This window comes from Ammodytes marinus, assembly GCF_949987685.1.
Source record: "Ammodytes marinus genome assembly, chromosome: 5".
In the NCBI taxonomy this organism is placed as follows: Eukaryota; Metazoa; Chordata; class Actinopteri; order Uranoscopiformes; family Ammodytidae; genus Ammodytes; species Ammodytes marinus.
The window spans coordinates 12748420-12764746 of record NC_137234.1 but is presented as its reverse complement, the minus strand read 5'-3'; the positions used below and the strand labels follow the sequence as shown (position 1 = coordinate 12764746).

Sequence of the window (16327 nt, the reverse complement as noted above, 5' to 3'; positions counted from 1 at the left end):
AACCTGCAAAATTTAACCAAATGGTCAAAAGGAAAAATCAAGTTGTAAATTAAGAACTTGACTCAAAAATTTAAAAATAAATGGGGCACCCCATTGGCTCACTGGGAGGAATGCACACCATTTAAGGCGAAGTCCTTGTTGCAGCGATCCTGCGTTCAACTCCAGTCCAGATCTTTTGCTACATGTCATCCCCCCCCACTCTCTCTCTCTCTCTCTCTCTCTCTCGCTCTCTCTCTCTCTCTCTCTCTCCCCCCACACCTCCCAATGTCCACTCTGCACTACTCTGTCAAATAAAGATGATAAACCCCACAAAAATATAAAATAAAATAAATTGCCTGCAATACGCTGTTATTGTGTAAATCAGGGATGCAACATAATTTAAATGTATAATGCTTTTTATGTTGTCATTGGAATTCAGCATACTGCTTCATAGTGAGAAAATAAGACGGTTGGCATATGCTTTATTTTTCTATTTACCTGTTTTTATAAGTGATTTTTGAACCATTTTAGTGACATTATATGGCTTATTGACCCTGGACACAATGCTCTCCAAACTAATCATATTTTGACTTTTGTAGGATGTATCTTTTTTGCGAAACTTTTAAAATCCTTTATTATGTGATGACTGCAACCACTGCACATGCATTTAGTCAGAGATGCGTAGATAAGGGCACCCTGTGGGGTTAAGATTAAGCCTACCATGAAATGCAACATCACCACTTTGAATTCAGCACTGAATTTTTGTTGTTGTATCCATCTCTCTCTTGTTGCCATCAGTGACAGCAATTATGTGAAGAAAACCAACATAGTTAACCCAAGAACACCTTTTAATGGATGGAAACCCAGTCACCCCAGATCAAAAACTGCATGACACAGTGGGGTATAACAGTACATACTTATATTCATCCCTGGATAATTACGGAACAAAAAACCAAGGAAAGGACAAAATGTGTACTTGGAGATTAGGCTATATTGCACGCAGCGGAACACGGATTTCAACTCTGCTCACGACGCAAACAGAGTCGGCATGACATAAGTGTTACCACTAAAAGGTTTTGAGCTCAGGAGGAATTACGACAATTCATTGCAAATATGGATGATGGGAATCAGTGCTTTACTGTCTGTAAATGACACCATCAAAAGTCCTTTGAGTTTGTGTTGGTCATGAAAAGTCAGATGAAGGTAGGGAGGCAGGTTACAGGAAAGAGGAGGGAGGGTTGTTACTAATGTCCTTTGATGAAGTTCAAGGCACCAGCACCACTCTCATAGTGTTGGTGTAACCGGGACCGGGGCGCCAGCCGGTTACAACGATGGCCACATCACCGGACTTGAAGAATTTGTGCTGCTTGCCTGTGTATAGAGAAAAGAGAGGTGTTAGTGGGAGTACAAAAATGATTTAACTAAACTAAAGTCTAAATCCTTTTACAACTTTTTGCTTTTGACTCCCACTTAATAATTGTACTTCACTCTTCAAAGTCCTCTTATCTGAGAATAATTTCTACACGACACAAAATTTAAATACTCACCATAGTCCAGGGCAAAGTTCACACGCAGGTCAACATCCTCGGCCCATACGTCGTTGGCAGGCTTGGTGTAGAGTACAGGGTAGATACCGCGGTACAGGTGAGCCTGGCGGGCGGTCTGGCCACAGCGAGTAAGAGCAATGATGGGAGCACGGGGCCTGTACCTTGACAGCATGTGTGCAGACCTGCAGGAAACAAGTCAAAATTATTACAAAGATCTATACATCTGAAAATATTTGATTTTCAACACCAGTTAAAAAACTGTTATTCTTTGGCTAAAACAAATGGCTAAATGCTAAATATTTTAGAACCTGCGCCAGGACCCCCTTCTGGAGAACTGCATGTGTGTGTTGTGTGATTTACCTTGTGTGTTAATTGACAATAAATGACTTAACTTAACTTGTGATCTAGTCCAATATTCACTCTTTTTTAGCTGTTTTTTTTTCTTTAAGAGACACTGAGACCGTGAGAGGGAACCAGAACAAAACAATTACTGGCCAGAAACCTAAACAATAGAAGTCTAGGGGAACAGAAGTGCCAGGGGATAAGTCTCTATTCCACTCCAATCGCATACAAGTATTCATAAGATATGTTATATAACAATATTATATAAAGCTGCTTCAATTTAACAAATTATCATTAGGAAATCCATCCAGATAACAGTAGTACGCCTTCAGTATCATGTGGCATGAGGATGAAATCCTAAATGGAACGGAATGACGGAGTTAAAATTAACTTGTAAAATGTCAGGGTTCAAATCCAAAAGGTCACAAGTGGAGCACAGATTATGAATGCCATTAATGTTAGAACACCTCTTGTGTGCCGGGGGCTTGTGTTAGGGAGGGAGCAGTGGCGGAAGGATAGAGAAATATGATAAGGCACCATTTTCTTTTTCTCTGCTCACAGTGGGCGCTGAGGGGGATAGTATGACTCAGAGCTTTGCAGAGGAAATTTACAGGGTGGACTTCTTCTCTTGAGTCTCACCTTCCAGTCTTGGTGAGCACGATGATGGCGCTGGCGCAGCACTTGAAGGAAGCCTCAACAGCACCAATAGCGACGGACTCTGTGGGGTCACGGGTCAGATGAGAGGTGCGACGGAGCTCCTCAAACATCTGCCTGTGGAACATGGCTGCCTCTGCCTCACGAGCAATCTGAATAGTTGAAAAAAAACAAGAAAAAACTGATTACAGTGGTGTCAGGCTGGAGTCGAACAGCCAGTCTTAACTGCAGGAGTTAGTTTGTATTTTAAAGGACAAAACAAAAGGAGCAGTTAACCTTAGTGCAGAGGTCTTCATACCTGAAACACCACTGAGACATGACAGCTAAACAACAGCTTATTTTCTCTTAATTCTACATGATTTAGAAATATACTCAAACAACTTAAACCATAAAGCAACCATTATCTTCAATAAAAGCATGTTTTGTCAGTCATGTACTGTTAATATTTATAGCGCAGGATATTCAAAAGTAAATTTTAGTTTATTATTTAGAAGCTTAAACATGGATAATTGTATATTTTTGCTTTTGTTGCTTGATCATGTGGATTTGGTATGGAAAACAGGTAAATTCTCATGTCAAATGTAAAACACTGACCAAACAAATGCATAACACTGGTACAGACTTTTACCATTGCCATGACAGATGCCTATGTTCTGAACACAACCACTGAAAAATCAGAGGTGTTCTTACCATGTGCTGTGTGCGAACGGCCTCCAGGGGGTAGTCTCCCTTGGCGGTCTCACCACTCAGCATGACGCAGTCGTTGCCGTCCAGAACGGCATTGGCGACATCATTGGCCTCAGCACGAGTAGGGCGGGGTTTCTTGGTCATGCTCTCCAACATCTAAGGAAAACATCAAAGGCTGTCAGATACACTTTATTTTTCTTCAAAGTGTTTTCCACAAAACAGACATCCTACTGATATCACAGACCTGTGTGGCACAGATGATGGGCTTGCCGATCCTCATGCACCTGCCGGTCATCATCTTCTGGGCGATGAAGACCTTCTCTGTTGGGATTTCAATGCCCAGGTCGCCACGGGCAACCATGATGCCGTCACTAGCCTCCAGGATCTCATCGAATCTATCAGATGAAAAAAAAAAAAAAATCAGTTTGACCAATTCTCCAAGGATTCATTAGCCTGGAAATCCAGACCTGCCGCTGGCAAATTAAAATTTGCTCAGCCTGTTGGTCTGGGCACGATCCATTGAAGCTCATTAACTATGTCGGAAAATTCGGAGTTGCCAATCAAATGGTTCTATCTGATATGTGCGGGCCAGAGTCTTATGTATGGTGCTCTGGGGCGAACGTAACCGGATGACGACAATGCTGGGCATGCGCCGTCGAAGCCGTGATAGTAAACAACAAAGATGGCTGAGGATACGTTGTTTGAGTTTGAAATGGCTTTGGCCTCGACACTTAACGATTCGGAAGACGGCACTCAAATCTTTAGCAAGAAAGAAACATTTTCTGTTGCCGACCGGCAAAAAGTTTAATTTGCCAGTTGAATACGTCACCTTATTCACTGCTTGATTGGTCATAATGCTATCCAATTGATTTATCTGTGCAGGTTTGAGTGTGATCACTGAGAATCCACCCACCTGCGCACACCCTCGTGGTTCTCCAGCTTGCTGATGATCTTGATGTCCTTGCCCTTCTCGCCCAGCGCTTTCCTGACGGCCTGAACGTCAGCAGCTTTACGGATGAAGGAGGCGAAGACCATGTCCACACCCTGCTCCACACCGAACTCTAAGTCTTTAATGTCTTTCTCAGACAGAGCTGGCAGATCAACAGCTGCTCCGGGCAGGTTGACACCCTTCTTACTTCCCAGGGTACCGCCATTCTCGATCTCGCACATCAAGTAGTCGTTGCCTTAAGACACAGAGCGAAGAGAAACTTAATTTCCATGACTTAGCAGAGAGACGAAAGCAAAATCAGCACAATAAAAACAGACAAGATGATGGGACAAATAGATGGTTCAATAGATGGTGTGCTTACCAACTTCTTTAACCTTGAGGGAAATCAGTCCATCGTCAATGTAGATATGGAATCCAGTCTGAAGGACCTTGGTGATGTTCTTGTAGTCAAGCCACAGAACTTTCTCATCACATTTCTCCATGTACTGGTCATCAAGTGTGAGCTTGATGGTTTCACCCTTCACGAGCTCAACCTCGGCAGTGCCACTCTAAACAAGATAAGGGACGTAGAACTAGTTTATTCTCAGAAAGAAATTGCCGCATGAAATCCAATCATTTACACAATAAATCAAAAATGGCCTCATTGGAGCCATAGCCATTTGGCCAGAACTCACTCCCTTGATGAGTCCAGTCCTGATTTCTGGTCCCTTGGTGTCGAGAGCGATGGCAACTGGTCTGTACTCAACAGACCCGGGCACGAAGCTCTCAGTTGCATCACGGACGTTCTTGATGGTCTCAGCATGGTACTGCATGATGTGGAGAGTTAAACAAATGTCATCACATTGAAAAACTTATTAAATCAGCATTGCATTAAAAGAGGATATATGACATTAGTGAATTCACTAGTTTATTATGTCAAAGTCATATATGTCTTGTTTTATTCAAATGGATAAAATGATGTGTAATTGTGTTTAAATGCTTAAGAAGTCAAAGGAAGTTACAACAACAAGAGGATAGACAACAGCGCAATGGTAATATAACTATATGTCAGAAATCTTGACAGCTGCAACACAATTTTGGCACTTGACATTGTGACATTGTTCACCTTTCCTGTTCAAAAATAACCTTGTGTATGACATGAATAGATTCCAAAATATTTGAGCTGAAAACCATTAACTTGTTATGTTCTGTGTTTACAGCTATTGATCTAGTAAATGCATACTTCATGCCAAACAAAAAAAGAACATCATCAAAGTCTAATCCATACACTGACTGTCTTCAGTCAATAATGAATGCCTGGGTCCCTACATGCCTTTCACTTGTGCAGTTGCTGTGAGGCTAACTCTCAAAAAAGACCTATTTATAGCTGTACTGACAACTGACACAACAAAAAGACGAAGGTCAAATCTACTTTGCACTTAACATTATAAATCATGTACGCACTTTGTGATTTTTAGATCGGATTACTACAGACCAACGAACAAACTATTTATTAACACACACCCACACTTTAAAATCCAGTGATCTAGTCGATCTAAATACTTCACAGATGAAATGTACAAATCACACAATAATTTGCTTCCTATCAGTATTGTTTGGAACTAGAGAGAGTCGTACTAAGGGGAATAGGCATGTATAAAAAAAATGGTATAGGACGGATAAAGAACATGTGTATATCAGTAAAAGGGGTAAACTTGTGGAGCTGTTTTAACATGAAAATAAAAATATCACTTTTACATTTTTTTTTTTCAAATATGGCGTTCAACAAATATAACAACACATATTGATATTTTTTGGTGTTTAGAACTTTAGTTTTGTTTTGTTTTGTTTTTGTACTTAAACTAGTAGTGTCTAAAATAATACGTTTTGCAATTAGGACAAGCTAAATCTATTCAATTCTTTTGAAATCAAATGCCTTTGTTGTTTATTTATTTCTAAGTATATTCCTGATGGAATACACCGCTTATATGGACCGAAATAAATTATGAATATTACTATTTCCTCAAGTCATGAATATCTATTCTATTATCTTTACTCACTGAAAGCCTGACCAAAAACTCTTAAATGTTATATTCAGCAGGGCTGACCTATCACAGCACAACACAGACAACTCAAAAGCCAATCTAAGAGTTCAGTTACAGTAAAGTTCAAATAGCCACTGTGGGTGATCATACTAAGATGACCATCCACTCAGGTGACAGTAGAAAAGGTAAAGAGTCCTGACTTTTAAAGGCGAGGGGTCAGTAGTAAAAGGTCGGCCAAAGAGTTGGCTGTGATACAGATGGATGGATCGCCACACCACAGGCTACAACAGAGACTGAGGGGGCAAGTACGGGCTCATAGATCATATAACAGCCCTGGACAGCCAAAAGAGTAATACCAAGCTCATGGCTGCAGCTGTAAAGGGTAAATCCACAATGAATGCCTTGCAGAGGGTACATGTTGTAATGCTATAAAGTTCTGTCTGCGTGTTGCCCTCACAATATTATTTGAGTTACATATCTGTTGCTTATATTCTGCTGAATATCACGTTTAGATTTTTTTTAATTGCTTGTGTATTATTTGAACATAAACTGGCTGAAAATAAAATAAATGTATGTGTTGCACTGCACACACTTGAATCGGTGACGTCACAGCAGGTGTTTTGGCTTTGACACAAAAAAGAATTAGCTATTCGCTGAGTATTTCTCATCTTTGACTTACTTCATGGGTGCCATGAGAGAAGTTCATCCTTGCAATGTTCATCCCAGCCTTGATCATTTGCTTGGACATGTCCACAGAGCGGGAGGCAGGCCCTACAACAAGACATGATGACAATCATGATTTTAGGGAAGAAAGTTTAAAAAGGTGATGTGCAGATGTGAGGTAATCTTTATAAATACATGTGTAACAAGAGATGGGTCAACAGTGTTTGTTAACGACTCTGACCGATTGTGCAGACGATGCCAGTGTTGCGAGACACAGCAGGTTCGGAGTCAATGTCCAGCAGGCACATGTGCTCGATGAATGTGTCTGCCATGGCAGCATGCAGCTGCTGGGTGTGGATGATGGAAGATCCGGCATCCTTTGACTTCATCATGACTGGATCTGTGTCTGATGCAAATTTTCTGTGGAGACAGAAAAGGAAAAAGGTGTGATGACAGTTCTCTGACATGTATTATAGATCATGCAGGAGATTTTGTTTTTCATGGGCCACATGCAGAAGAAAATATGAGTTATGTTCTACAAGGTGACACAAAGGCTCCTGACACTTAACACCAAGAGCTTCTGATATAATATAATTCAAAGAGTATGAGAAGTAAATCAAAAACTTTATACTATAAGATTCTACCAGTAATCTCAGTGCAGAAGTACACACTCATTGTAAGGTGTGACCTCTTCATGGACTCATTTAAGTCTCCACCAGCAGAGAGTGACTGTGCAAACTGACCCAACAGCCTGTGCAAAAAGCAACAACGACAGTATGTGCCTGCCTGACTGCACACTCCCACATTCCAGCGTGAGTTTATTTGCAGCTGAAGAAGAGGAGCCGGTCACTTTTAACAGAGGCTAAAAACGTAATTTCACACCCAAATCAGAAAGAAAATCCCAAGGGGAGTCTAAAAAATATGATTTAAATTGCCTGAGGTGCAATGGTTGAGAATCCAAACATTGTATATTAAATCAAAGCAGAGTTATGAGGATTTGCTTAACAATCTGCTGCAAAAGAGGTAACCGCAACATGCTTGACAGACGTGTTACAGTTGTCTGTGTGTGTCTGTGTGAGCGAGAGCGTGCTGGGATGACATTCCTGTCCACAGCATTCACTTAAAATAACCTGGTCAGCTGCGATTATTTATGGACTGTAAAACATAACAGAACAAATATATTTACAGTTGTTTAAAAAAAACATATATAGTCAGGTCAAAACTTGACTAATGCACTCTGCAAAGGCCCCTTATAAATGATCTAACAGTTAATTAAAACATTAAGCTGCAATTTATTTCATTATTCATTATTCACTTTCAGTCTCACTAATTATGAGCTACAGACTACACCTAGATTGTCAGTACACGGAAGAAAAAACAAGAATAAAATGCGTGTCTCCCAAAGAGGGACATTTAGTATAAGATTGGCAGGGGAAGCAGAGAAGAGATGTATTCAGATAAATAAATGGATAATATATACAATTAACAAATACTTCAAAGCTAGAAAGGTATATATTGCTATTGCCATAGTGCAGTGTGCATAAATATATACAGTAAAGGAACTGTATGTGCAACACACGTGTATAGTGAACTTCCCTGATAGTCCACATCAAAGTGACAATTCAGATTCAAGTTATTTATATAGAGGAGCTTCAAAGTCTTTTTTCACACACTATACACTTTAAACGTGTCACAAAATTCTCCACACTGCAATTCTTTTTTTTTACAGGAATAATAAACATGCATAGTAAGTTTAAATATATTGAAAACTTGTGTAAATAAAAATAAAAAGTTTGATCAGGGATTGAAATTACTTTTTTAACTGAAAAAAATGAAAGAAAACCTGTAAGACAACTTGATACAAACATTCAATCAAAACTATCAAATCTCCTCTGTCTATAGTTGAGTCCACTTGTTACTCACCTAGTGGGAGAACTTTGAAGGACCAAGGGCGCCAATGGACCTGCTGCGGCGACTGGTTTTATTCCCCTCACTAACCGGAACTACTTTCCTGTGTGTATACGGCACCAGACTACACAGGAAGTAGGGCGCGACTTTTAAGGCAAGTTTTATCGTTTCAACAAGGAGGCGGACGTAAAATATTTACATGGATGTTGCTTCCTATACGTCAGTGTCGAATACGATGTCACTTTCCCCGATAAAAAGAACAGAAACTGGACAGATATTGAGGGAGGATACAGCGCAAATGCCTGTGTCGTTTGCCGGCAAATCATAGCGCTCTCATATACTTAAACATGAGCCTGGGTTTACCAATATGGACCTGAGGCACCCCAAAGTAGAACTGGGTGACATCTGAACTGTCATTTAGGCTTTGCTGTTTTTAATGCTTTTAAAAAAACAAGATATTCTATTTATTTTTCCATATCCTTTTTTTCTGCTTCATCATATGTTCTTCTAAACTATTTACTATTATTATTATAGTTCTGATTCCCTTAAAATATGCATGCATTTAAAAAGAAAAACAGGCAAAATCATACAATGTGTTTTGTTCTGGCGACTTGTCAGGACTTAATTTCTTTTCCTGGTCACTGCATGACCACAGAGCCCTGATCCCAACCTTTCCTGCATGCATGCTCAGAGAGATCAACCTATTTTTACTTGAACTCAACACCACTCAAACCAAAATATGTCTAGGCTATTGAGATGTGCTACAGGTCAAAGGTTTGCAATCATAATTTTTTTTCTTTTGAAATAAAAAAAAATAAGAAGTTCATTGACCCTTTGAGGTTGTTGGAAGTCCTTTTGACAAATAGAATTTGTTTGAATGGTTTAAAAAAGAACTAGTGTTTTGTACACAGAGAACACTGCTCTGCACAATGTTTCACTGCAGACTAATCATTTAAAGGATAGACAGATACAAAGATAACTCTGAATAACAGTTAAATAAGAACATAAGAAATAACCTACCAATGGTAAAATCAACTGGAGCCTTACCATTCAAATCTGTGCAGATATAAACAGGATCAGGTTCTTGTTTCAGTGTCAGGTGCAAAATAACACGCTGAATTAACGGGTTTGTTGCTTTAGCAAAGCTATTGTTAAAACTTCAAAATATAACTAGAACGTGAGTGTAAGGTTTGCACTATTGGAGCTGGATCTAAAAAATTGGACTGCAGCGAGCCCCCCAGCCCCTCCTATTACCAGAAAAAAAAAAAAAAAAATAAAAAGCGTTCAAAATATCCAGAGCCTAATTGCATTCTCACAGTTGTGGTTCAGTAGTGGTCAAGGGTCACAAACGTTTCTCTCAAAGGTTGATTCCAAACTTTTGGACAGTTGTGTATTGGAAAATGAATTAAGTTTTAGAGATCTCACTTTTCTGTTCTTGTGAGGACATTTGTTAGTTTTCTTTCCAGGATACTTTATCAGCATCATGCAACATCTAAAACAAAATGTTTTAAGATCCGCCTTTTCTTCCGTAGCACACCCAATCACAGCTAGGTCAGAACTTAAATATTCAATTATTGTTGTAGAATATTTTTTCACGCTTTTATTTCTTCTTCATTTATTACCTATTATATTATTTTTCCCGTTTTTTTTACCGAATGCAAGACTTTATTTCGGACGATTCAGAAGGACAATGCTATATATTTAGGTTGTTTCAAGCAGCTTAGCAGGGGTGGGATTGTATCGGCACTCCCGCAGCATCGTTAACCATATGCATTCATTTAGAGATTCATATAAAGTAACAGAAAAGGTTATGGCCAAGCTGAAAATGACATGTACTGGAGAATATGACAGTCCAATAGTCAAAAGCAACAGTGGATGCTTGCAGAGATGCAAAATTAATACTAACCCGCTAACATACAAATGCAAAAATGCATGCAGTACATCAGACTCAGTCATGTATAGCAGCAGATGACACACTCTTACCAAAAATAGGAAAGAACCCCACTCCGCCCAGCCCATGCATGTGGCTGTCATACAAGGTTGTACATGGTTTATGTATATATAGTTGTACCATGCATGGTGAGCTCATGTGCCATGATACAGTATTTGGAACATACTGTACAGAATCATACAACTAGATCCACTCAGCTGCCATGTTCAACATATTTCGACTCTCCTGGCTGTTATAATATACTTGACCTGTAAAAATATGCTGCCTCAACCGTTTTCAGTAATACAGTACAATAATTCCCACTGATAGGTGGAGCTCCAACTCTACCTGTGTGTAATCCTTTCTAAGATGCAAATAATGTAGAACATTTGTTAATATGTATTCATTGCATGGTAAGGCAACATTTTTCTCATCTGCAGTTGTTTAAATAAAAAAAGCTGTATTCTTCATTGACCTAGATTCAAAAAAGCTTTAAGCTCACCTCAAATGAACATCCTTAGCTGTACCAGAAATATGAATTGAGTCCTGATGGCTTTGTAAAAATAATGTCTGTACATTTTTAAGCCCTACTAAGTTTTCAAACATATTTCATATGGATATGTGTCTTACATTCATTGTCTTTAAAAGCTTGATGTTGTGACCAGCCCAGGAGGAAATTTGACTCTAAGCTGACGCCCTGCCTACATAAGGACAAATGTAGACCTGAAGTGTAAAAGTTGGCTGGAAGCCAAATGTGCCAGTGGCTGCATAGAAAAGCCTGCAGTACTGACCCCCCCATTTAAAGACGTGTTTATAGCTGAAACAATTAAACGATCTGTTTAATATGACATCCAGTGAAATTGTCACTATTCAACTGCCTGTGTTTAGTTTCACACATTCACACCATCCCCATAGCATATGTTATAGTGTTGATTTGGCATTAATTGTCTAACATATTGCATTCTACACTCACCGGCCACTTAATTAGGTACAGCAGTTCAATTTCTTCTTAACGCATATAATCAGCCAATCATATGGCAGAAACTCAATGCATTTAGGCATGCAGACCTGAACAGGACAAGTTGTTGAAGTTAAAACCGAGCAACAGAATGGGGAAGAAAGGGGTTTTAAGTGACTTTGAACATGGCAATGTTGAGGGTGCCAGAAGGACTGGTCTGAGTATTTCAGAAACTGCTGATCTACTGGGATTTTCACACACAACCATCTTTAGGGTTTACAGAGAATGGTCCAAAAAAGGAAAAATATCCAGTGAGCGGCAATTGTGTGGACCAAAATGCCTTGTTGAAGTCAGAGGTCAGTGGAGGATTGGCAGACTGGTTCGAGATGATAGAAAGGCAACAGTAACTCAAATAACCACTCGTTACAACAAAGGTATATGCAGAATACAATCTCTGAACGCACAACACATCCAACTTTGAAGCAGATGGGCTACAGCAACTGGACCCACCGGATGCCACTCCTGTCAGCTAAGAACAGGAAACTGAGGCTACGATTCATACAGGATCACCAAAATTGGACAATAGAAGATAGGAAAATCATACCTGGTCTTATGAGTCTCGGTTTCAGTTGCGACAATCAGATGGCAGATTCAGAATTTGGCGTAAACAACATGAAAGTATGGATTCATCCTGCCGTGCACCATCAACCACCTTCTAAGTCACTTAAACCCCCCTTTCTTGCCCATTCTGATGTTTGGTTTGACTTCAGCACATTGTCTTGACCAGGTCTACGTGCTTAAATGCATTGATTTTCTGCCATGTGATTGGCTGATTTGCTATTTGTTTTATAAGCCATTGAACAGGTGTACCTAATAAAGTGGCCGGTGAGTGTATATAACATAGTGCTACAGGTGTGTAAGGAAACAGGTAAAACTAGTTTCACATTCAAAAGTCATTGTTTGATATTTTATATAGCATGCAGTTTGCAATTAGTATGTAGTCTCAACAACGGGTCTCTCTTGTGGTCAACTGGTCAAAGTGTCTTGAGTTGCTGGGTGAGTGTGAATCTGCAGTACAGCTGAAATGTGCTGAATTGTGGAATTAATATGAAGTTATTGAACACCAGTAAGGCTCTATTTAACTAGTAGTTACTGCAGTAACAGTACCCAACTGTATACAAATTCATTAGCAATGAAAACTTTGGAGATTATAAATTATAATCGATGATATATATTCTGCAGAACAAATTATTTTCAAACTTTATGGCTGAGCTGTTGGATTGCATTACATTCAGCTGGTGTTCCTAATAAAGTCACTGAGTGTATATTATTTATACAGTGTGTATATACTGTATAACATAAAAACACACAGCAGTTAAGTATACATTTGGTTATGTGATTTAACTTAACTTTCTGAATAATGTTTCCACCTTTACGACACAAGACAATATAACCTGTCAATAACAATAGTGAATAAAACATTTTTTCAGGTTGCTTCACCCCTGAGTAGTGTCTGCAGGTATTCCTCTCAGGTTTAATGTATATACTATCTATGGTTTAAACAACCTCCACCAAAAGGGGTAAGGCAGACTGTGGTCTGAAAGGCAAAACCCGGGGCAGAATAAGTTCTCCAAGCCTTACTGCTCATAAGCTTTTTCTTTATTAATGGAATTTATCAACATACAAACAGATTAATGTTGCCTCAGATTTGTATTATTAAGAGAGCAATATGTACACATTAAGTGTTTGTGTGAGAGTGTGTGGTTTATATGTACTTGTACTTGTATTTGATAAAATAGTAAAAACAATTCAATTGTGGCACCATTCCAGTTAGGTTTAGAGGCTACTGCCCATGATCAGCTCGAGAGAAGAGAGGTTAAACACTGACTCCTCTCTGGCTCAACGTCACTTCCTTTTGGCGGCGGCAGCGGCGGGTCAGCACAAACAGGAGGCAGGAATGGTTGAGGAGGAAACAGGAAGAACACAAAGTGATCTCAGGTGTCACCATCAGCAGGTAATAAAGGGTCAGGGTGAAGCTGATCTGGGTGCAGCTCCGTGTCCAGGTTCTGTTCCTATAAACAACCAACATCACCACCATGAAGACACAGAGCTCAGAGGACAGACACAAGAAGGAGACTGCGGATTGTGGATCAGTGTCCAGGCTCCACCCACAGAAACAGTCCAGGCTGATGATGCTGGACCAGGAGAGAGCAGCCAGGAGCCAAAACCAGAGGAGGAGAGTGAGGAAGCGCCTGGAGGAGGGCCGGGGGGCGGAGGAGAGGAGGAGCAGCATTAAGATGAAGGAGACACTGAGGTGAAGCAGCCTCAGACACCACCAGTCTAGACCACATGTGGACGAACCTGCAGGGGGACACGTTGAAGAGAATCCTTTAAGTGTTGAGTTTTTTATCAAGGTGACATTGCAAATAAAAAATCAGACACATCTTTTCCCAAGAAGATCCTTAAAAACTACAGCAGTTTTCTACATTTTCTTATTTATTTTAATATTAATATTCACATATAAACTCTACAGGCCCAAGTTTCAGAATCAGACTTACCGCTCCTCGGAAATGTCTCACAACGGGGGACAAACCGAAGCTCCGACTCTCTGCAAACACAACAACCGACCAATCACAACGAGACAACACAAGGACAGGAAGTGATGCTGTTTACTCAGTCTGAGCTGTTACCTGAGTCCGTGCAAATGTTGGTCGTGGACCCTCAGCTTCAGATGTGTGACACTCCGCAGAGAGACGGAAGAGAGACGGTTCGAGGACAAATCACTGATGGAGACACAGTTACCGTCTCACAGTTTGTCTTAGATATCACACACAATTCTTTCTCCAGAGTAAATATTTACACACTTGAGCACATAAAGAAGAAAAAAACACAAAAGATTAAAACCTGATTATTTAGCTGACGTTCAAGTGCTGCAGCTATCGGGCTGAAGTCATGGTTTGTCTTTATTTCACCTCATGTTAAAAAGTTCTGACCTAACTGACTGCAAATAAGGGGTTGCATATCACTCTGATCCAGACAAACATAGATCACTTACATGGTATGTATCTTCCTGCAGCTGCTGAAGCTAGGCAGACTATGGATCAGGTTATGAGATAAATCCCTGCAGACAGACAGACAGTTGGTGAATGTTCACTGTCCCCCATAAGTACACAAACAATGAAATGAAAGGAGAAAAAATTAGATGACGCTTACAGTATGTGCAGGTTTGGCAGCTGCTCACAGATGTTGGGTAAGGTGGAGATGCGGCTGTATGTGATGGAGCTGAGCAGTCATAAAACAGTCAATAACATTCAGAAATGTTTTTTCATGTTTTTTTCAGATGCATAAATCATGATGTCATGTGAGTCATACCACAACTTGTTACTGATCTCAGATCTCTTCAGTCAGACTTCCACATTAATATTCATTTATATTAACTGATGTGGTATGTTCCTTTATTGTAAATATTCTGATGGGTTGAGTACTCCTGATCACAGATACAAAAACCTGCAGTAGTAACTCCAAAATTCTGAAATATGATTTAATTTAACATTATTATATTATGTGTAAATTAAGTCTTCAGTTAGTTGTATCACAGAGGTGGGAATTTTATTCTGAACTGTGGTAGATAATTTCATTTCCCCAGAATGAATGACCAACATGTTGGTTGCGGCTATTTTAAATCATGACTTTGAAACAAAATGTGATATTGTGATCTGGAGACTAGCTGACTCACAGAGTCTCCAGTTTGATGGATCCATTGAGGTCTGGGAAATCAGTGATGCTGCTTCCACTCAGATACCTGAGACAGAAACAAAGGCACAAATGCATTTTTATTATAATATATTTGTATGATTCCTTATATGATTGCAATACGATTTTTTTCTTCACGTTTTTTGTTTGTAGACTTATATAGAGCAGGAAGAATTTCCAGAGAAGAAAGGGAAATGCAATTATGCAGGATGACAATTTGTGTTTCCTGAAATGTTTTAAAAAAAAGACATCAACTGTGAAAATGAAAACAAATTATATCTGCAGAAAAGTCAGAGTCAAGGAAAACAGCGAATGATCCTGAGAAAAAAATAAGAAAACTGTCATTCCAACAACAGAGGAATAACTGAAATAATTGACTTTCTGCTGGTACTGCGGTACCAGCAGAAAGAACCAGAGTAAAATACCAGATAAAGATCCGGGAAATATTTATATATATTTTGTTACCAACAGTGTACAATAACAACGCATAGTGTTCAAAAACAAAGGAGTAATGTCAGTAAATACAGATAAAAACATGTTTAGTGTACAAATTGAGGGCCGTGAGGACATACAGTGTTCGGAGCTCCGGCTGCAGTTTGAAGGATGAGTGACCCACAGTGTGAAGAGGATTGTTCTGGATATTTCTTTTGAAAAAAAAATCAGCATTAAATATGTTACATACTTAATATACGGAATTATTCATAATTTTTAAAATGTATGTGTCATTGTTATGGGTGAAGTGTTGACATGAAGTTGGAGGTACCCACATGATCTCGATGGAAGGGTTTCCAGAGAAGGCGTTCTCTGTGACCACTGGGATGTCATTGTTCTTTAGATTCCTGCAGAATCATTTGTTAGTACTTTTTCTATATGGAAGTAAACCAAATAATATACAAATATATAAAATATATACCCTCTTTTTTATTTATGCAC

The 16327-nt window shown here is 39.4% G+C and overlaps 1 protein-coding gene across 1 annotated transcript; it reads right to left on the bottom strand.

Annotated features, from left to right (window-relative positions):
- Positions 1–809: 809 nt before the first annotated feature.
- Positions 810–8800, bottom strand: LOC307250228 (pyruvate kinase PKM-like). Its single transcript, XM_080027251.1, has 11 exons — positions 8769–8800; positions 7087–7265; positions 6862–6953; positions 4833–4964; positions 4520–4706; positions 4123–4393; positions 3454–3604; positions 3213–3365; positions 2508–2674; positions 1527–1708; positions 810–1350 (listed from the first exon to the last, which is right to left on the bottom strand). The coding sequence occupies exons 2-11, from the start codon at positions 7235–7237 to the stop codon at positions 1244–1246; spliced, it is 1593 nt and encodes a 530-aa protein (XP_079883377.1). The 5' UTR covers positions 7238–7265; positions 8769–8800; the 3' UTR covers positions 810–1243.
- Positions 8801–16327: the final 7527 nt, after the last annotated feature.

Excerpts from the sequence above, each read along its gene's own strand:
- LOC307250228 (XM_080027251.1), bottom strand. The coding sequence starts at position 7,237 with ATGATGAAGTCAAAGGATGCCGGATCTTCCATCATCCACACCCAGCAG. Across the intron at positions 3,605-4,122 it reads AACCACGAGGGTGTGCGCAG|ATTCGATGAGATCCTGGAGG; the intron begins GTGGGTGGATTC and ends TTCATCTGATAG. Across the intron at positions 3,366-3,453 it reads CCATCATCTGTGCCACACAG|ATGTTGGAGAGCATGACCAA; the intron begins GTCTGTGATATC and ends TGTTTTCCTTAG.